The sequence below is a fragment of the Protopterus annectens genome, chromosome 3.part1, assembly GCF_019279795.1.
Source record: "Protopterus annectens isolate FY-2018-M chromosome 3.part1, PAN1.0, whole genome shotgun sequence".
Classification (NCBI taxonomy): domain Eukaryota; kingdom Metazoa; phylum Chordata; order Ceratodontiformes; family Protopteridae; genus Protopterus; species Protopterus annectens.
In genome coordinates, this window is record NC_056732.1 from 1,544,172,943 (window position 1) to 1,544,195,032 (window position 22,090).

Genomic DNA, 22,090 nt, shown 5'->3' on the forward strand with positions numbered 1-22,090 from the left:
GTCTCCTGAACCTAGTAAGCTTTTTTGAAAGGCTACAGAATGTGTGGAGAGTGATCACTACGTGCATGCTGCTTATCTTGACTTATGCAAGGCTTTTAACACTATTCTCCATGCTGGTATTATTAAAAAATAAATCTAATTTAAATCCATATGTTATCGACAAGATTGCAAACTGGCTATCTGACATAGCTCAGGTTGTGAAAGTTGTTGATACCGTCTCTGAATGTAAAATTGTAATAGTGGTATACCACAGAGATCGGTTCTGGACCCTTTCCTATCTGAAATTTATTTTCAAGCCATGCAATCCAATATCGCAGAAGTGCAGTTGACCAAGTTTTCTAATAACTATAAACGGGATACTGTTATTCACTCATTCACTGATACAGCAAAGGTTGGAATGTGCATATTCCTACAGTACTGAAAATGGTCTCAAGCTAAATGCACAAATACAGTGCACTGGTTGCAGTGCAGCAGTTTCCAACTCATATATTATAAAAGGTACTCCTTTTCAAGCATTTAGTGTCATAACAGACCTGGGTATTAATGTTGACAAGACTCTCTCATTTGACTATCATTTTTCCACCATATTCAGGAAATCCTTCTGTCTTGCTAGTTAATTTCCAAAGGAATGCCTTCAGGATCCAAAGAAATCTTCCTACCACTGTACAATTCCCTTGTTAGATCCATCGCTGAATACAGTGCACCCTTTGTTATGTATAAATCAAAGCATATCACTCAGCTGGAAAGGCCCTAAAGATACTTAACCTAGAAAATGAAAAGCATTGCATCCAACTATCCAGACAAACCAGCATGTCTTTCAGTAGCCTTCAGACTGTTCCATGGTTTTTGTGCTATGAAAGACCCAATCTTATTTTATTTCTTGCAAAACCTGTGTTTCTATAAACACCCACACTAGGTAGCTAAATCTACACCATCACATTAATAAGGCTTGCTGGAAAGATAAGCTCCTATGTAAGTGTAATCTCAGTCTATGGAATACATTACCACTACAGGTTAAACTAAGTACTAGTTTGACAAGCTGTAAGACTAGTCTTGATGGCTAGACACAAACTTACACCAAGGTCATCATGTACAGCCCTGCTTGATTTGGGAGATGAACACTATTAAGTGCTTGAAAAGGGAGGCACGGATGTTCGGGTACATCTTTGTAATGGTATATATAGCTAGGTATTGTTTTGCCTCAAGATCTCTTGCCTACTATAGCTCCCATGTTGCTATGTTCTTCACCAAACTTGCTTTGTGCTTCGGAGACTAATGTAATAGTTATTGCTTTTAGAGGAATTTCTCTTATCCAGGATGAAAATGGTAGCAGGTATCAATACATATGAAGGTATTCATAATAATACCCACAACAAATGTGAAATGATATATCAATCTGGGAATTCTAGTCTGTGTTTTATGCTTATTTATTTTGCTATTGTATGGGTACATTGTTTTGGGGTGCCACAGAGAAAACAACGCATTGTCTAGGTAATGCAGAAATTATTTTTATGGTTTTATTATGTACAACTATGTATTTCTCTGATTTGGTAAAACTGAAATACTATTATTTGTACCACCTTAGGTATGCCGTGTTTGGACTGGGGTCTCGAGCATATCCTCACTTCTGTGCATTTGCCCATGCAGTTGACATACGTTTGGATGAGCTGGGAGGTGAACGAATCCTTGACATAGCAGAAGGAGATGAGCTTTGTGGACAGGAAGAAGCTTTTCGAACCTGGGCCAAGAAAGTTTTCAAGGTAAGCAATACCACAGTTTAAACTAAGAGCAAATTGAATACTGGAAATAACATATAGTATACCTCTCTACTGTCCACATTTCTGCAGACTGCCCAGATTTTTACCACACATTTTCGGTCTGCTCCTCATAAAATTGATGTTTTTCTGGCAAATTACTGAGGATTGAAGTCACTAAATAATGACACACATTTGAGTTTCAGACTTTTTATCCTTCAGGAAATGTATGCTAACATAAATCCTGTTATTCTAGCAACTTTCTAAATTTGTAAGAGCAATATTTAAAAATTGTCCCTATTTATGCTCCTTTGTCCACCATTATTATAGGCTGTGTCCAGATTTCTTATGTTGAGGTTGAAAGGTATGGGGAAGATTTGATAATGTGAATGACATGGAGAGAAGGGAAGACAGTCAAGAAATGCTGTTCATCAAGAAAAAAATGCTGTAGTTTACACCTCTTTTACCCTGCCCCACTCCAAGAATGGGTCTACACTGAGAACTTCCTGTAGAGTTAAGAGACAGTTAACACTGAAAGGAAAGTAAGTAAACTTACACTGAAAATACAAGCAGAGAATTATAAGACTTGTTTAGTGAAATGAGTGGGGTATAGAATACATACCTAGTAATCTGAAGAGGCATTAGATTTACCTGTTATGGCACAGAGGGCTGTGTTTTGATGGCAACAATTTACCATAAAGAGCCCCTCGCAAACTGGGATAGTAGTGTGGGTGGACTGATTTAGTTATAATTCTATAAGAAACTTGGACAAAAGTATCCAAGTTCAGTGTGTAAGTCACAATAAATACAAAAGAGCTAAATGTGAATAAATAGTAAGATAAATGAGAGATGACTCTGGAATCTATGCAGGAAAGCATGCGCCATCTTAAAACTATCCTAAATTCTAACAGCAGTCAAAAACTTAATTATTCTTGGATGTAGAGCATACAAGAGCCTTTGTTTACACCCCTTCTAAAATGTATTCCAGCTGCAGTCAGATGTTCAAGTGAGCCTACTGCTCTTCAAAACCAGAGTTGCTGAAAATGTCTTTGTTTTTTATCTTTCCGGGAATGTTTCAGTCCATTAAAGAGTTCAGCAGTTTTGAGCTCATGACACTACTTTGAAAATGTCTAACATGCCTTTTTGTCCAAGGTGATGGTGAAAAACAGAGGTGGCCCTGTAGCAAAGCTTAAACTCTTTGTTTTAAAGCTACTTGCAAAAATATGTAATTGGTATCTGAACCAGAAATGCATCACTTTTAGAGATTATTCACACTCAGAGCTGACTGGCTCAGGTAAATTTAAACCTGGAACAAGTATTGTGCTATAACATCCATGTCCTCAACCAAAGGAGATATATTCCCACACCAATGGCCAGAGTTAGAAAAGGCATACTGAAAATGTATCTATGCCCAAAATGAGAATAAGTATGATGCCCCATCAATCCTTAGAGAATTGGGAAGGTATCATGCTCTATCAATGTAGAGTCAGTGCTGGAACATGTGTAGAGTCACATTATTCACATTCAGAGCAGATATATTGCTGTCAGTACTTAGAGTTTCAATATTTAAAACAATATTGCAGGACAGTCGCATATAAATAAAGAAAAATATCTAAACTGGCTATATCAAAGAGAATCATACTATTCCCTAGACTTATTGTAGAGCAAGGCAAATGTGTGGTGAAAGGGTTTTCTTGTCAGGTCCAAGACAGAATACAAAATACAGAATGCTGTGTCTCTCTCAGAGACCTCTCAAATTAATATCTCAAATATTACTGCTGGGATAACTTGCAGAATTACATCATCGCTTGTCATCTGACTCCAGTTCCCAGGCCCCAAAACAACCATTGATGGCAACTGGCAGCATTTAGCATCTACCTGTGAAAATACATAGACAAGGGCTTTTCCTCAGATCTTAGGCAGATGTTGGAAGTCATAAAACAATAAAACACTTCCAAGACAATACATAAAGCTCCCTAGTTTAGGCACTGTGTCTCCTTGTTGCACTGAAACTGAAAGATAACATCTTTTTATGGCCTAGCCATATAGTAATTTAATTTCAGTTATTTTTCTGAAGTTTGCTAGACTGAAGTTAACCTCCTGTATTCCAGTTTCCACTGTTAAAATATATACATTTAAACAGTTACAACAGTGCATGTACATTTCTATTCTATTCCAGTAGGGCATGCTGTGGTTACATTTTAAGCACATGCACTTTATAAAATATCTTTTCAGCACACATGTCTGTATAAACTTAGTTTGATATATACATGACATACAGTTCTAATATATTTGTAACACAAGTATCTTATATAAATCTTGCTAATATTCACAAACAACATATATACTTCTTTATAAAATTCCAGCTAGCTTTGCTGGCAGTATATCCTTTGTCACACATGCTTTGACAGTCGCGACTGCAGCCAGTGTTAGATATGATCTGACTTATGGCTGCCAACAACAATAAAAATGTTGTAGGCATTTTTTTTACAAATCAGCATCTGACAGATCAACAGATAATGACTTAATAGTGAACAAGAATACACTTCATGAATTAGTTGAACTGTATCACCAACAAGAGGAATTAAGGGGTATGTGTGGTATGCACATTCCTGTGGACACAAAGCTATGTGTAGCATTGCCCATCCATCTTAACTAGAGGGACATTCCTGCAACCTACTGAGAACATATCAGGTATACTTCAGAATAAGTGAACAGTATCAAAACACTTTACTGAAATATGTGTAGAAGCACATCTGGCTCTCAAGACCAGAGAAGGAGGGAACCAACACCTTCTGAACACTGCACAAGACTGCATATTTCTCAGAGGTCCCAGACACCTTAGAGTGCACCATGTTACTCTAAAGTCATCAGACACATACAGATGCTTAAGATGGAAGGCTACTACTCCTTTAACTGTCAAGCTGTCTGGAATACCAAGGGTATTATCTAAAATATGTTCAATGCCCTCTGAATCAGTTTACATGACTCCCCCATTTGTCACACATCCAACTGATACTAATGGTTCGTGCAAAGTGACTTCCCACAGGGTCATCTAGCTTGTAAGAAGACACACACACTGCAGATAAAATTGTCTACCATGCATGATGGGAGAAGGCTGTATATAATGTGCACCTTGCATGTTGCTCATAATGACACATATGGCCCTGAGTCATGGATGATAGTCCCTATATTTGCAACCCACAGACTATGAAGGAAATGACAAATATCATACCCAAACTGAAAAAAAAAAACACTGCTGAATTTGTATTTTGACTTCTAAATATAGATGTTGCTGTTTAGACACCTCTGATAGGGCACTAAAGTAACAGTCCTGATATATGTAGGAAAATATTTGTAGCATGTGCCATGTTACATAACACAGTCTTGTGAAAAGAGGTAGTGCAACTAAGTAGCACTATAGCAGGACATGTGCAATGTGACATAGCAGCAGCGACGGGGCAGGAAGGTGAAACAACAGAAGACACTGAAGCACTAATGGACACTAAATATATTCCAACAGGCAATCAGGCAGTGTCTGATTCACAATTATGGATCAAGATACAGAGAATACAGAATAATATGATTCATGGTGGAACATTCAGACTGTGTATATAAATAGGACCTGCTGGAGAGACAAGTATGTATCCCAGAGACTACCCCTTGTGGTCGTTATCCTAGTAAACATCTATGAACCTATGTGTAGAGCAGTGCATGATTTGGTCTCCCTGTGCATCAGACATCAATATCTCTGCATGTGTTAAGGAGTCATCATCTACATAGGTGATAGTTAACTGCAGCACAACAATGTAGGGTATGGTCATGGCAGGTGATGTCAACAGCCTTACACTCTGGGTAGTTTGTTATCAGGGATCATTTCTTCCAGGGTTGGCAGTGAGGTGCATTTACATAATCATTGACAGGGTTCAACATGTTAGCTGTAGGGGATCACATCAACCAGAAAAAGAGATGGAGTGCCACTAAAAGGCCACTGTCAGTGTCCACTTTGTGGGCTAGCCACACTGGAGCTTGCTTTATTCTATGACATTACTGAGGTGGAGCTATGAGACTGAGGAGGTATTCTACTGGTGGCGTACAACAAACCAAGTGTGCACAACTGTGCACCAACATGCAATATTGATGATGTTTCTGCAGTGGTTTCTGTCCTCAAATGTAAACCTCTCATACACACCCATGTGTCCAGATCCCTCCATGAGTCACTGACTACATAACCAACTTAAGCAAACTGTATTGAGTTCATAATGTGTTATAAAGATGAACATATTGATGTGATATTTATCAATGGTGACCACGGTACCATTATTGTATCATTGTGTTGATGCTGTTGTCAACTAAACTGCTGCCCCATGTCCACACACATACCACTCAGCAAACTCACCAGTTCCACAGTCATGTGCACAACAAACATCTGTATTTGGATTTGTGACCTGCACACCTGCTAGTTGATTGCAGTAATCATACTAGCATTGAACTTCCTGTGTATCTCCCCTATGGTGGGCATGTTCACATAAGAGGTAATGTACCTGAGGGGTCCATTTGGGATCCAGTGAGATCTCTTTACCTGTGAATGCAGGAGTTCCCTTCCCCTATATCACAGACAGTGCTACTGTGACATCAGACTTTGCAACTTCAAGTTGCTACCACAGTAGCAATACTGTTGTTAGGCATATGTTGTCTCACTGTATTGAACCTTCCACCAAAGGAACCTGTAAATGTATTAATAGTATGAAGCCATTGTAAGCTAACAGATATGAAGTTTGAGTAACTGATAAAAAAAGTCAGCACGAAGGCTAGAAACCAGTAAAAAGTATTTAATTTAGTGCTTTTGTCTCACAGTAAACAAGACTTCTTCAGAATAACATCTTAAAGGAACAACCAACATTTATATACACTTGACGTCTAATTAGATGCAACTAACACTGGACCAAGTACATTTTAAAGCAACAGTACTCAAACAAATGAAAGCTTTAAACAAAAATATTAAAACCTCAACCCTTAAGTGAATACAAAAATATAAATAGAAAAATAGAAAAATAAATTGCAGGTAAAACCTGCTACAACACAATGCATGATATATAAGCATTTATTTAAAAAAATGTTAGTTAAAAATACTACATTATTTCCACTCTGAAGTTGCCTTTAGCTTTAAAATGTGCTGTATAGAGCATTGATCATTGAGACCTGGGGGTACTGTGGCATTAAGTCGAAGTTGCCATTGTACTTCTTTTAGTTCCAAAAATAAATTTTGGGAACCTCCCCTTTCCTCCAAGTCAACATGGTCAATTATGGCAAATTTAAATTCATACTGGTCATGAAGTAACAAATGTTTAGCCAAGGCATTGTTTTCATCATGTTTTTTAATGCTATAAATGTGCTGATAAATTCTGGTTCGAAGTTGTTTGATAGTTTTGCCTGTATGGAATGCTGGGCATTGCTGACAAAATGCTATATAAACAACACCTTTTGAATTACAGCTGTATTTTTTCTTCAATGCTATGTGTCCATATTTATAAAAGGACACGGTTTCTGTCTCTAAGATATACTGACATTGAGTACAAGACCTGCACTTTCTCATCTTGCCTTGGAAATCAATAGCTCAATCAAGTGATTTTTTTGATAGACTATCCTGTTTTTTTCTCCCACCACTTTTTTATAATGGGAGTCTATGGTGAAAATGCACCAGTTTTTCTTGATGATATGCTTGATGTCTTCAAAGTAATCAAAAGTCAGCACTAGTGCCCTGTTATAATTATCATCCCCCCTGTTAGATGAAATAGAAACCACATTAAGTTGTACAGTTCCTAGAAGAGGACTAAAATGGCTAGATGCTCTTTTCTGTATGATTTCTTTAAAAATACTATTTAAAAAAGACTCAGGATAGCCTTTTTTAAGAAACATATCTTTCAGGATACTGCATTTCATCTGGAATTCTGTGTCATCAGAAACCATTCTGGCCAACCGGACACATTGGGTCTATATTAGAACATTGAAGTTTCAAAACTTCGAATGTTCTAATATTGAACCCTATTACGCGAAAGCTAAAAACATCGAACATACAGAACAGCAAATTTTTTTTCCTAGGGAAAAAATTTGTTGTTCCAAAACACATACACACAACACAAGCACACCAAACAAACAGCAATCCACACACATACACCTAAAATCTTGCACCTAACCCTACACTAAACTACACACACACCATTAACTATCCACTTACCTTAACCCAAACCCTAACCCTAAGGTCCATCACTGTCACACACTTACCTGACCCGCGCCCTAACCCTAACTCACCTACCCCACCTTAACCCTCACATCCACACAATCGCACACTTACCTGACCTGCGCCTTAACCCTAACTCACCTAACCCGCCATAACCCTCATGTCCACACAATCACACACATACCTAACCCGCGCCCTAACCCTAACTCACCTAACCCGCCCTAACCCTCACATCCACACAACCGCACACATACCTAACCCACACCCTAACCCTAACTACCCTAACCCGCACTCAATTGCACACTTACCTTTACCCGCCCCATAACTTTCCAGCACAGTGCTGAAAATACCGAAGCAACAGAAACAGGCAACTGAATTCTTTGCCTAGGAAAAAATTAGGTTTTCTGTTGCTTCAATATTTTCAACTTTCGTGTAATAGGGTTCGATATTAGAACATTTGAAGTTTTGAAATTTCGATGTTCTAATATAGAACCAGACACATTGCCTCTTGACTAAAGATTTTTTCTGGTGGTGGGGGTGACAGCTAGTATAATGTAACAAGGTGTTTGAATAAGTAGGTTTTCTGTAAATAGTGGAAATGAAGTCACCATGGACTCTATCCTTATACAAATGAATATCTAATAATTGATCTCATCTTCAGAGATGTGCAAGGTGAACTTCAAGAATGTAGTAGTGGTATGTAAATATGTAGAAAATTTCTCCAACCTATCTCTTGTGTCTGTCCAAAAAATAATTGTCTTCCAGATAGCATGCGTAGAATGATCAGGAATTGGTACAGAGGCTGTTAAAGACATGGTTTGTTTCCCAATAGGCCAGCACAATGTTGGCAAAAGAGGGGGCACAGGCTGCCCCCATGGCCACACCTGTTTTTTGCTTGAACAATTGTTTTTCAAAAACTATGAAATTGTTCTCTAGGATGATCTCCATAAGGGTGGTGAGAGTGGATATCTTACTATGAGTAAAATTAGTATGCCTACTAAGATATTAAAAAAACATTCAATACCAGTATTATGAGCTATGACCAAAAAAAGATCAACCACATCTGTGGTTACAAATATAACATCATCATAGTAAAGGCTCCGCTTGCCTTGCCTAGAAAGTGCCATGAATCCTTTAGGTAAGATGGATATTGACTAAGCAAGTTTTTGGTGTGCTGGTCAATATATCAGGCTATAAAAAAATGTTTTGGAGGTGCTAACATCCAGTATTGGCCAAAAAGGTGGATCTGCCAGATCCTTATGTATTTTTGGTATTCCAAATAATGGCAGGTGTTCCTGGATTAATAACCTTTAAAAATTCTAATTTGCCATAGAAATCTGGTCCATTAACAATAAGTCCTCCAGTATCAAGTCTTTGTGAAAAGTGATATTCATCTCATTCAAACTGGTCTCTTCATATGTATCAGTATATAATAGTGTAGGCAAAAGAGGAGGCACAGGCTGCCCCCATGGCCACACCTGTTTTTTGCTTGAACAATTGTTTTTCAACAACTATGAAATTGTTCTCTAGGATGTTCGCCACATCTGTGGTTACAAATATAACATCATCATAGTAACGGCTCCGCTTGACCTTGCCTAGAAAGTGCCATGAATCCTTTAGGTAAGATGGATATTGACTAAGCAAGTTTTTGGTGTGCTGGCCAATATATCAGTCTATAAAAAATGTTTTGGAGGTGCTAACATCCACTATTGACCAAAAAGGTGGATCTGCCAGATCCTTATGCATTTTTGGTATTCCAAAAATGGCAGGTGTTCTTGGATTAATAACCTTTAAAAATTCTAATCTGGCCATAGAAATCTGGTCCATTAAAAATAAGTCCGCCAGTATCGTCTTTGCGAAAAGTGATATTCATCTCATTCAAACTGGTCTCTTCATATGTATCAGTGTATAATAGTGTAAGCGTTTTGTTAACGTAATAATTTTTATTCATGATCACGATTCCCCCTCCCTTGTCTGATTTCATTTTCCTTATGTTAGCGTTATTACATAGTTCTCGTAATAGTTCAAACTCAATTTTTGTCATATTGTAAACCGCCTAAAATTTCTTAGTATTCAAAAAATCACGCATCTCTACCTCACATATTTTCTCAAAAAGTGAGGTGATGGGAAGAGATGGAGGAATAAAAGTACTCAATGTTTTACACCCAGATGCTGTAGTCATAGGTCTCAATCTCTTAAGAGGCCAATGTGGAACACAGACCTTAACAATGTGTAACAAATGGTCAAAATCTGGAACATCCTATTTTCGGACTGCGCAAAACATGCCATTGCCATGGAGCATGGTAGAACATCTGTAAAATTCAATAAGACACTTATCAGATCCAAAACCTTTGTTTTATAATCTGCAATACCATATCTACACCATACGTAAATGAACCATCACTTTACAAAAATACAATTCACATTTACTACATTTTCTAAACTGACATTACAAGTCACACAAATGATTTTAGTTAGACCAAGTTAAACAGCATCCTGTCTACTTTAAATCATGTCATTACTATAAATAACTCACTTCTGACATCCATCCTGACATACCTCTCAACCTCTTAGTGCAAGAAATCTGGACAAAGCCCAACATAATAAGAGGACAAGCAGCACAAAAATTGAGAAACTTTAAATATTGCTCTTATAAACTTAGAAATATTACTCTTATAAACTTGGAAATATTGCTAAAACAAGATCTATGTTGGCATACAACAGACATACTAGGGACAAGCAGCACAAAACTAGAGACACTAAATATTGTTCTTATAAACACAGAAATATTGCTCTGATAAACTTGGAAATATTGCTAGAATAACAGGATCTGTGTTGGTATACAACAGACATACCAGGGACAAACAGCACAAAAACAGAGACACTAAATATTGCTCTCGTAAACTTAGAAAGTTGCTAGCATACAGGTTCTCAAGGATAGAAATTCTCGCAGAGGTAACATTGCAGCTACATTTATAAAGCATTTACCTTTGCCTATAATCCACAGACGCAGTCTCCACACAGCATGAAATTTAATCCAAAATGATGATCTGATCAGCCCCAGTTGTCCAGCAGGCAGTAACACAAACCTTAGCCTTCTAGTAATCCATCTGACCAATCTTGATCCACCAAAGCAAGGCCTCTGAAGTCCCTTCAGCTTACTGACTCCTCTCCTGGCTTCCAAGTCCCAATCCCATCTTCAATCCACAGCAGAATGTGATTGACCGGTATTGGGGAGCTCTCATTGGCTCCTGTCCTGAAACGCGTTACTTGGTTAGCTCGTACACCGCATTCGCGATTGGCTGTAAATGCAGTGTACAAGCCAGTCAAAAACTGTAGAGCAAAGCCAGTGCTGTGTAATGTGGAAGGGCAGCACAGCTATGGATTGGTTTGTATACTGCGATGCTGAATGGCAGTAATTGCGGTACACAAACCAATAAGAATACATATAGCGGAGCCACAGCTGTTCAATGCGGAACAGCGAACAGTGGCTTCACTTGTCATTAAATGTGGAGTGTTTCGCATAATCCAGAGCACTTGGATGCTCAGGCTGTAGTGGTGTGTGTTTTGTGTTTCAAAAAAGAAAGCGAGGTTCAATTTTCTTAAGAATAATTTGAAATTGATTAGGACCTCATCGAACTTAGCTCTTCTAACAGGCACAAAAGTAAATCCTTTTTCTAACAGGTTTGCACATGGCACAGTAATATTTTTGGAACTGTAATTACATATTTTAAAGTTTCCACTGGAATTAGGGACAATAGTAATGGTATTATTTACATTAAAAGTAATGTCAAAGAAATCAAATTCAGATCCAGAAATTAATAATTCACTGTTGCTAAAGGAAATACTTTTTACTGGTTTCTAGCCTTCGTGCTGACTGTGTTTTTATCAGTTTATCAGTGTTTAGTGCTGTTCACAAGTTTGAGTAACTCTCAGTGGCATTCATAATGACGCACATGATAAAGAGTGGTGTACAATAGATTGGAACATGTGCCTTGTTCTGCAGGATATTCCACTTGCAGACTAGAGTTCCTTATAGAACAGATGCATATGTATTCAACAGTCATATCTTCTTTACTATGTGTATAGGCAAGTATCGTGTCATACTATTATGGTCAATACCAGTGCTTCTCCTACTGGCATTCATTCAAACCACCAGCTGGTGCAAGGGGTCTGTCTTTTAGACTGATGAGTGATACCAAAAACTCTTCCACCACCATCATCTACTTCATTTCTTGTGGGTCTCCCCTTATGATGGTCCTGTCCACTTTGATGTCCCAAATCTTTTCCTTTGTACTAGAGATCATATCATGAACTTTCCTTCACCTGTATTGTAGGGACCTCATGGCTGCCCACTGCATACATGTCCTACCAGATGAGGTACCTCAGCTGCTGGTCTGCATCACCTTTGCTCAGTAGGTGCATGCTAACCACACACATAGGACCTGCAGTAGCACACCATTCACCTGGCTTGTGAACTTCTCTAGGTGTTACTTCCCCCAGGTGTCTGTACCTCTAAATCTGGTGACAAGGCATAATATTATCTGAGAGTATGTGCTAGAAAACACCATGCATGTATTACTGACCATGGCCTCCAACCACTTTATCTACCTAGCTAAGACATGCAGTAACACATTTGCAAGGCCTCCCTGTTATATAATACTATAGCCATACTGGTATATAGGACCATGGCAATCCCATTTCCTATTTGCCAGGGCATCTCCTGCAATAATCTTTGACCAGGGCACCCCCCACAAGTGTGTCATGTGACTTTGTAGGCACCCAACATATGACATGTGAGGGCACCTGGATGACACTGCACTTGCATACCTTGACATGTGTGTACTGTGGAAATATCTGTGTCTGTGTGTCTTATATATCATCATCATCATCATCATCATCATCATCATCCCCTTATTCCCATTTTCTACATATCTCCTACCTTCTTCAACAGTCATGTCTGACTGTCACAGGTCTTTTCTCAGACAATCCATGCACCTCGTTGCTGGATGCCCTTGTTTCCTCTTGCCTTCTTCCTGCTTGTCCCAAATCTACTTCACCAGATTCTTCTGCTTTTCTGCACATGTGCCCGCATCACTATAATCTGTTTTCTTTAACCTTATCTGCAACTGAAGCCACTTTAACTTCTGCACTGATGTCCTCATTTCTTTGTCTGCCCCACAGTGTGCATTCTATCACCCATCTCAGGCACTTCATCTGCATCACCTTTAACTTCCTCAACTGTTCTGCTTTTGCTGCCCATGTTTTTGTACCATACAGTAGTACTGGTCACACCATGGCTGTGTACGCATTACGCGTCAGCTTCTTTGGCATTCTTCTGTCATGTATTTTCCCGTATGCCAGTTGGCTGCAGCCCCTCTTATTCTACTTTGACGTTCTCGTTCAGACTTCCCTTTTCCTTATCCACCATACCAAACTCTTAGAACAAGAAATCCAGACAAAACAGAAAATAATAAGGGAACAAAGGCTCAAGAATAGGGACAAATTTTAAATATTGCACTTATAAACACAGAAGGTTGCTAGAAAAACAGGATTTGTGTTAACATGCATTTTTCCTGAAGGATATGAAGTCTGAAACTCAAATGTATGCCATTATTTAGTAACTTCAACCTTCAGTGATTTACCTTAAAACCACAACTTCTATGAGGAACATACCATACATGTAAGGCAAAAATTAAGACATTATGCAAAAATCTGGACAATTGAGAGCTATGCTAACCACCCATACCAGATACTTGAGGCTGTTAACCTATTTCACTATTTGCCCTTCTATCTCAATTCTCAGATTCTGCTGATCTCCCCATTTGCTGTCATTACAACTTTCTTATCTGTACTGTTTCATCCTATGTGCCTTCAGCTTTGCATTCCATTCCTCTACCCTTTGCTGAAGATCTTGATCAGAGTCTGCCTGTAATGATACATAGGATCATAGGCTCATAGGAGGTTACCAGGCTAATGGCCATAGAACCTTTTTAAGCCTAGCTATTCATTCCTCAGTTTTCCCAATTTTCAATGCCACAGGCTAGAATGGCTTTAGCATAAGCCCATGCCTTTGGGTATGTACAAACTGCCCCTGTCCATAAGGGCCACAGGTGGAAGCCAGGGATGAATTTGTGATTTCCCATCCATTGGTCCAAACTATGACTGAACAGGCTTAGGGAAGAGCACTGTTTCACATGAAAGTGGAGTATTTTCTGGAGAAGGTGTAATCTCTGAGACAAATACCTGTACTGTTTGTCACAGACAAGGTTTAGATCCTTAGATTGGGTAATTTTAGTGTTGTTTGTTTTGTGAATGTGAAGCACATCCATCAAGGCTGGATGAAAGAATGCCTTGCCTGTTAGGCATAGTTCAGGGATAAGGCTTTAAGATGAAAATTAACTGAGATGGGTCCAGTGTTTGAAGATTTCCTAAGTCTTTGTTTAATAGGTCCGTGATAATTTTTCCATGGCCTTGCATATAATAGTCAAACTTATGGGTCTGTAGTTCCCTGGGTCTGTCAATGATCTGCCTTTGTGTAGAAGGATGAACATTGCAGTGCTCCATTCCCTAGGGACAAAGCCTGTCTGGAGACTATTTCTTGGTGTGGGGACTGGGAGTGACGGGGTTCATCTGGATCTAAATCTATTCACCAGCAAATTTGCTATATTCCCTGGTTCAGTATAGGAAGTAGTATACTGAAGTATAGGAAGTTTGTCTGCACAGAGATCTATCTCCTCTGATCTCTTTCCTAATATAGTCTATCACCGGTACAAACAGCAGACTATTCAGCACTGAATCATGATGCACACCCACTCTGTCAGATTAATACTGTTTGTACTTGTCACTAGGTCTTTGTACATAGCCTGTGCTAATTCTACCAATGTTTCTGGGAATTTTAACTACCACACAACTGCCCAAATCAGCCTTCTTGCAATCTTATCATATGCTTTCACCAAGCCTAGAAATGCCCAGTTGGACTTTTTCCTCATCTCTAGCTTTTTGTCAACTATCTGCCAAAATGCAAACATTGGGTCACTTGTGCTAAATCCAAATCTAAATCTAAACTGCTCATCTCCCATCTTACTTTCTACTACTCTGTGTATCCGTTTATTAGTCACCCTCTACAGAAATTTCATGCAGTGCAACAGGAGTCTGATACCTCTATGCTGCCTACAGTTCTGGATGTCACCTTTATTCTTGTATAGTGGCACTAGTATGTTTATTCTCCAGTCATCTGCGATACATCTTTCTCTCCATTCTGCTATGAGTACCCTCAGGAGCCATTTCTTCCCTATCTTGCTCAACATCTTGATCGTATCCAATGTAACCCCATCTAAGCTTGCTCCTATCCTTAACTTCATTTTCTTTAGTACTGTCCTTACTTCTCTTAGAGTGGGCCCCTCCTCTTCTTTTATTATAGGCTGTGTCTGGGGAAGTACAGCTTCTCTGGTGCTTTCTTCTTTCAGAAGATGGTGGAAGTCCTCCTTCCATCTGTTGTGGTTGTCCTGTGGACTTGTAAGCAGTATGTTGCTGGCATTCCTTATGAAGCATGTCTGATTTCTGTCTTCTTTATCTTTCTGTCTTTGCCTTGTAACCTGACAGAACTTCTTTGTGCCACCCTGGTGGAGAGGACTGGGGGTGACAGGGGAAAAAACTGCAGTCCTTTTCCAGAAGCTTGTAGAGTGCCTATGATGTCTTTTTCTTTGCTAATACAACTCCTCTCTTAGCCGCTTTATTAGCCGACCATTATTCCTTCTTAGCCTGGTCTAGGATTTCTCTCTACCAGTTTTTTCAGCACTCCTTTTTTTGATGACTTTCTGGACTCCTGCATTCCCCAGCTTTCATTTCTATACCTTATTTCCATACTTGACTTGGCCACAAGTCTGTTCTACAGTCCTCACAGATTATGTCTTGAGGTGCTCATGCTCTTCTTCTTCAACTCCACCTATTTCCTCTTCTTCTGTAGGTACTACATCCCTGAGTATCTTCTTAAATTCTTGTGTTTTTTCTCCAGTCAACTTCCAGGTCTTCAACCTTGTCCTTATATCCAGTTATGTCTGTCCCAATATGTGCATTCAGGTCCTCTGTTATTAACAATTCATGTTGTCCTGCCTTATCTAGAAGGTTCTGCAACTCTTGCCTGAATTCTCTGTTTTTACTGCTATCACAACCCTGTTGTGGGACATAGGCTGAGATCATGAATACTGCCCTTTCATTATACTAAAGTTTGACTGCCATGCATCTGTCATTGATTCTGATGACATCTGTCATTGTCATCTGAAGCTTCTCTCTCACCTCCACTCCAATACCATTTCTAGTCTCTCCTCCCTGTAAGTAGTTGACTATAGATCTCAAGCTAAATGACTTTGCTGCACTGTCCTTCCATCTTGTCTCATGGGTACAGAGGCTGTCCAGATTCTTCCCTACCATCATTACCTCTAATCTAAACAACACAAATCCTAAAGAAGCAGCTGAACTCCTTTAACACACACTCTCCAGTATATAAGACAGACAGTTTCCATACTCTCTAAATTGTATAACTCCACACCTTAAATGTAGCTAACCCACCAGTTAAAACCCCTCTTTCAACTCTGGGATGAATCCTGACACTTCTGGAAATGTAATCCCATTCCAGAAAACAAACAGCAGTATTCAATCCCATTCCAGAAAACTAACAGCAGTATTCAAATCTAAGAAACCTGGCCAAAATAGCCTTTACAAAGACACATAAGTCATTCAATTTTATACCTCCAAAAACTCACTTAAATGCAGTCCAAGGAAATATTGGAAAGAAGTCAATAACCTCACAAAACATAACCTGCCTCACACTTCCACAGCAGCTAATCTGCTGATGATTTCCACATATACTTTAGTGACTTCCCTAAATGTGCTACAAGAACTCCCATAAATGCTCCCTAATCCCATCCACCATGGCTCTCTCACTTGTATTTCTGACAGAGCTCATTCAAAGACATTATCCCTTTACTGGAACAAATACAGCTGGAAAGTCCCCCAGGTCTAGAGAGCCTATATACATGGCTCATATACTGCTGTTGTGACTTCATTGTTGCACCCCAAAAACATATCTTTAATCTTTGATTTACTACCAACACTATGCCTGAGATATGAAATTGTGGAATAATAAATCCACTGCCCAAACAAAGGCAACCCACACTCCCATCAGACTACTGCCCCAATTCCATCCTCCCAACCCTGTGCAAAATCTTTCAGAAAATGATCTTCCTTCAACTCACTGAATACATTACTAAATGCCATCTTTTCACACACACACACACACACACACACACACACACACACACACACACACACACACACAAAAACAAGGCTTCTGGTATAGCAGATGCATGGCCACAGCCATCTGGTTTCTGACAGAAGAAATATTCATGTTAACAAACAAAGCTGTGTTCTCTGGTTCAAGTTTTATATACCTCATCAGAGCTTGCCATTCTTTCATTCCAAAATGATCTGTCTACCATTTCTCAGTGAACTATATCTTCTGTACCCATCTCTTTCCTCTCCACAACTCAAAAGTCTACCTCATAGATCTATTCTTGCCTCGCTTCCATTATCTGTGTACATCAATAGACTTTCACTCGATCTTAACATTCCCCTACTCCTCTATGTAGATGGTATGGTCTTCTCCCACTCCAACCACTCCATAACTACCTACTCCTCTATGTAGATGGTATGGTCTTCTCCCACTCCAACCACTCCATAACTACCTTACAGCAAGATCTACAATCCAACTTCAATCACCATTGTGAGTGGTTTACTACTACAAACCTCATACTAAATACATCCAAAACTAAATCTATGCTTTTTTGGAACTAAACAAAAACTCAGCAAATCCAAGAAAACTTTAACAATCTATGATCACAACAACTATTTATTATAACAAATCTCCTCTTTAAAGTATCTTGATTTCTGATCATATCCCTCACTCAACCTCCATCTGTGTCTTGATGATACACTAAAAAAATGTATCCCCTTCTTTTCTGGACTCAAAAAATTATCGCTTTTCCTCTCACACTTCACCAGGTCTGCAATAAGGAAATGAATCCTACACCCTCAACCCAAAATCAGCCTTTCTCTTACACCAGCAGCCTCTACCAAAAACTCCACCAGTATTCAAACACTAATAAATGAAATATGTAGATCTATTACATGCTCCTCAGGAAATGAACAGCACAGTATACTGCTGAAATGGGCAAAAAGGCTCTAGGTTAACAAAAGAGCAGACCTGCTCCTAGCATCGCGACTGTTACTCCTACTTGAAAATACTGTCCATCTTTTAACCTCAAAACCACTGAGACATATCCCAACATACAACCTCAGAAAGTTGAACCACTTAAGCCCTAAAACACTAATCTTACCATCCGCTACCTCTGACTGTGCATTCCCAATACTTTGGTCCAAACTGTGGTCCCTTCCACCTAAAATTAAAGTGTCATCCTTTTATTCCAAGTTCCATTCTCTACTAAAAATAACATTTAGTCAAACAAGCAAACTGTACCTGTTACCCCTCAGGTTACATCACTTAAGTCTACTTTAACTTATCTTCACTGTAACTTAACCGTTAAGATCCTTTTCCTCCTTTTTACATATCTAATTTATTGTTCTCTAATTTATCAGATATTCTGAAACTTTTGTACATATCAGAAACTAATAATAATCAGAAAATACATGCTAATCCACAACTTGTAATTCTAGCAATTTTTTAAGATCTGTCATTTATTTTGTGCTTTTGCCCCCCCTCCCCAAGTTACTTTAGGCTTTGTCCAGATTTCTTATTCTCAGACGTTGAGAGGGGTGAACCAATCCCACAAAGAAATAACACCAATGAATAACATTTCAAATACATAATATTTTCTGATTTACTCTGTGTTCTTCTGGAACACTCAAAATCTGGCTTGGTACATTACATTTTCCATTGACTTGAGAATAAACACACATATATTCTGTGAATGGTACAGTTCCACATGGAACTTAATCTGTACCTTTCAACTGTTGAGATTTTTGCAGGATCCTTGGATTTGTTGCCTCATACTTTTGGTTTCTTCTTCATAAAGCTGTAGTGATCTCAAAACATTGAGGAATGAAGTAAAAAAATAATGACATAATTTGAGTTTCAGAATTCATATCCTTCAGAAAATGTATGCTAATGCAAAACTTGTTATTGTACTGACTTTCTAAATTTGTAAGAATAATGCTTAAAATCTGTCACTGATTTGAGGCCCTTGTAACCCCATTATTTTTGGCAAGACTGTTTATGTATGTCTTCTTAAAAGCTTATAGGGCTAGGTCCCTCTGATTTTTTGACTAGTATTTGTCTTATTTTCCTGTGTTTCTAGGGACCCTATACTCTGTCCATTAAATCTTTCCATGGACCTTCTGACTTTATCATGAGCTCGATTTTCTGATTTTATTGATCCTGCCAACATGTTTGACTGCTAAGCTATTTTATGGCCTGACCCTATTTAATCCTGCTGAGAACCCACTGACTTAACTAACATAACATTTTCCAGACAGCCAATGTTACAGATTTGATTAATATAAATACCTGTTGTCATCCTGGGAACAATGTATAACGTGAAGATCCCAAAATTTAAAAAAAAAGCTCCGTACCTCCTTCTACAGCAACGTTGTACCTTGCATGTGCCAGTACGCATCAAAATTCTGCAGATGAAATGTCTTCACTTGGAAACTACTGTCTCCTGATACAGTACTTTCTTTAATACCATCATTGTTAGTAATCACTAGTCTGTAATGTAAAGCTATTACAAATGTCCTTCCTGGGTCTATTTACATAGTCACACAAAATATGATACCTTTTTGCTTATTGGCAGAAACTGAGCATTGCATATCTTGTAATCATGCAAATACCCCTGGTAGGGGACACTATGTTCCTCTAGCATTTTTATGGTTGAACAACCTTGGAGATGGGATGATATGTTTCTGTTTTGCTTTATTTATTTTTCTCAATGCATCCTGTATTTTAGTAAACATCCTGAAAGCTAAAATGGTAACAGCATTTTCACTATGCTTAAGTATTTGCAATATTACTGAGGATTCACCACTTTTACTGCAAAGCAAAGTTTGACAACTTTGAAGACAGCTGGCTCTTACTTACTAATCCCTCACAATTGATCTAACCATGTATTTAATTGCTACTTTTGTTTTCTAATGACTGAGCAGGCCTAAATGATCTATTATGTTATGGCTAGGCTTGCATAGGCCCTAGGGCTGATAGCCTAGTACCAACCTATGAACCTATATGATTGAATGGGAGATAGGAAATTCACCCCCAGGGATCATGTCAGTCGCCCTGCTAGACAGGGGCCCAGAGAAGTAAATATTGTGGGAAGAAATATCCAGGGAATTGGGAATTGTTATGGCTAGGCTTGCACAGGCCCTAGGGCCGATAGCCTAGTACCAAACTATGAACCTATGCAGATCAGTGCTCTGACCTGGTTAGCACATTCTAAATAACATAAAATAAATAAAACAAGGTGTAATTCATGCTTTTGTCTACAAGACTGAATTATTCACTTCCTTTAAGTTTGTTAGTTATTAATTAATTACACAATGAGGGCTACTGCTTCACCAAAGATAGAAAAATACATTTGAGCACCATCTTACAATCATAACTCTTATCTGGTGCTTGAGAGGATACTTCTAAATGCACCCAGTAGAGAGTGTTGTCTGACTGGAAAGGACTTCATTCCAGGCTTGTACCATTGTCTTATCAACAGGGGCATAAATGAGTACAGTTATTTTTTTATTTGGCATCAGTAATTTTTACTAAAAGAAAAATTGAATTTTAAGTTTTAAATTATTTTCTTACTTCACTGCAGAAGCTTTCCATTGTGCTATTTTGTAGTAATGTTAAACATTATCTATATAATATACTGTCAGACTGTTACTCTGTTGCTGTTACAATTACTGTTTAGTGTCAGATATGTTCATAGGTGCTTACTAGGTTAACAACCACAAGGGCCTTTTTAAGCCTAGCCATGCATTCCAAATCTCTAACAAGTTCTGATGCCCTTGATAAGTGTAAGCATGGGTCTGGAAGATGAACCATTTACAGGTTACCTGTTTGCATCAGAGACATAGGTGCTAAACCATGGATGAATTTCCGGTTTCCGATCCAATTGTCCAAGTTGCACTTGAATTGGATTAGGGAAGAGCTCCAATTGCTTAGTGGTTAACTGATGTGGCAATAGTGTACAGGATCATGGGTTCAAGACCTGCAAGGGCTGTTTATTTAGGGTTCGGAGGGTGGCCTAATTGTTAAGGTGTTCGCCTTACAAACACAAAGTGCAGGGTTTGAGTCTCACAAGGGATAATTGGCTAGGCTTAAAATGGCTCGCAAGGGCAGTTAGCTTAGTACTAATCTATGAACCTATGAACTCTGCTTCACATGGAAGGGGAGCCTGTTCCATAGATGGGGTAGTCTCTGAGATAGATACCTATCTCTCCAGCAGATCCTATTTATATCACAGGCAAGGTTTAAGTCTTTAGAAAGTACAGTTGTGTACACTTACCATAAATGTAGATGCTCAAGTGTATTCACTGTTGCAGTCATTATATTTGGGTTATCTGCTTGCAGGTAGCCCTAAGTCGGCCTGTTTAACAAAGTCTTGGGTCCTGCATGAGTTGCTGTCCCTTCTTCCATGACATCAGGTAATCAGGGGTATAAAATATGCAGCTGACGCCATTACATCAGATTTTCTTGTCCCAGATGTCAGGTGCCCTCCTAATGGAGAGCAATTAAATATAAAAGTACAATGATATACCTCCAACAAAAAAAAAACAAATACAACAAAAAGGCTTTTAAGCATAGTAGAGGAAAGTAGAGGTATAGCCCAAACAAATTAGGGGGCTGGAGGGAGGGTAACCAGGACTGCAACAATGAATACACTCGAATATCTACATTTATGGTAAGTGTACACAACTGTATTATGTTCTTCGTGTTTCACTGTTGCAGTCATTACATTTGGGTAGATTTGCAAAGCTATGGTTGGGAGGAGGAAATTAGATAGCATTAGGACCAGCTATAAGGCCCTGC

General features: G+C 38.7%; 1 protein-coding gene across 1 annotated transcript in view; it reads left to right on the forward strand.

Moving 5' to 3' along the window:
- The window catches only part of LOC122798558 (nitric oxide synthase, brain-like), a 638,878-nt gene that overhangs the window by 404,416 nt on the left and 212,372 nt on the right, over nt 1-22,090 (forward strand). The window contains exon 16 of the mRNA XM_044067612.1: nt 1,586-1,760. Within this exon, the coding sequence (XP_043923547.1) occupies nt 1,586-1,760 (175 nt within the window). The remainder of the gene's footprint in view (nt 1-1,585; nt 1,761-22,090) is intronic.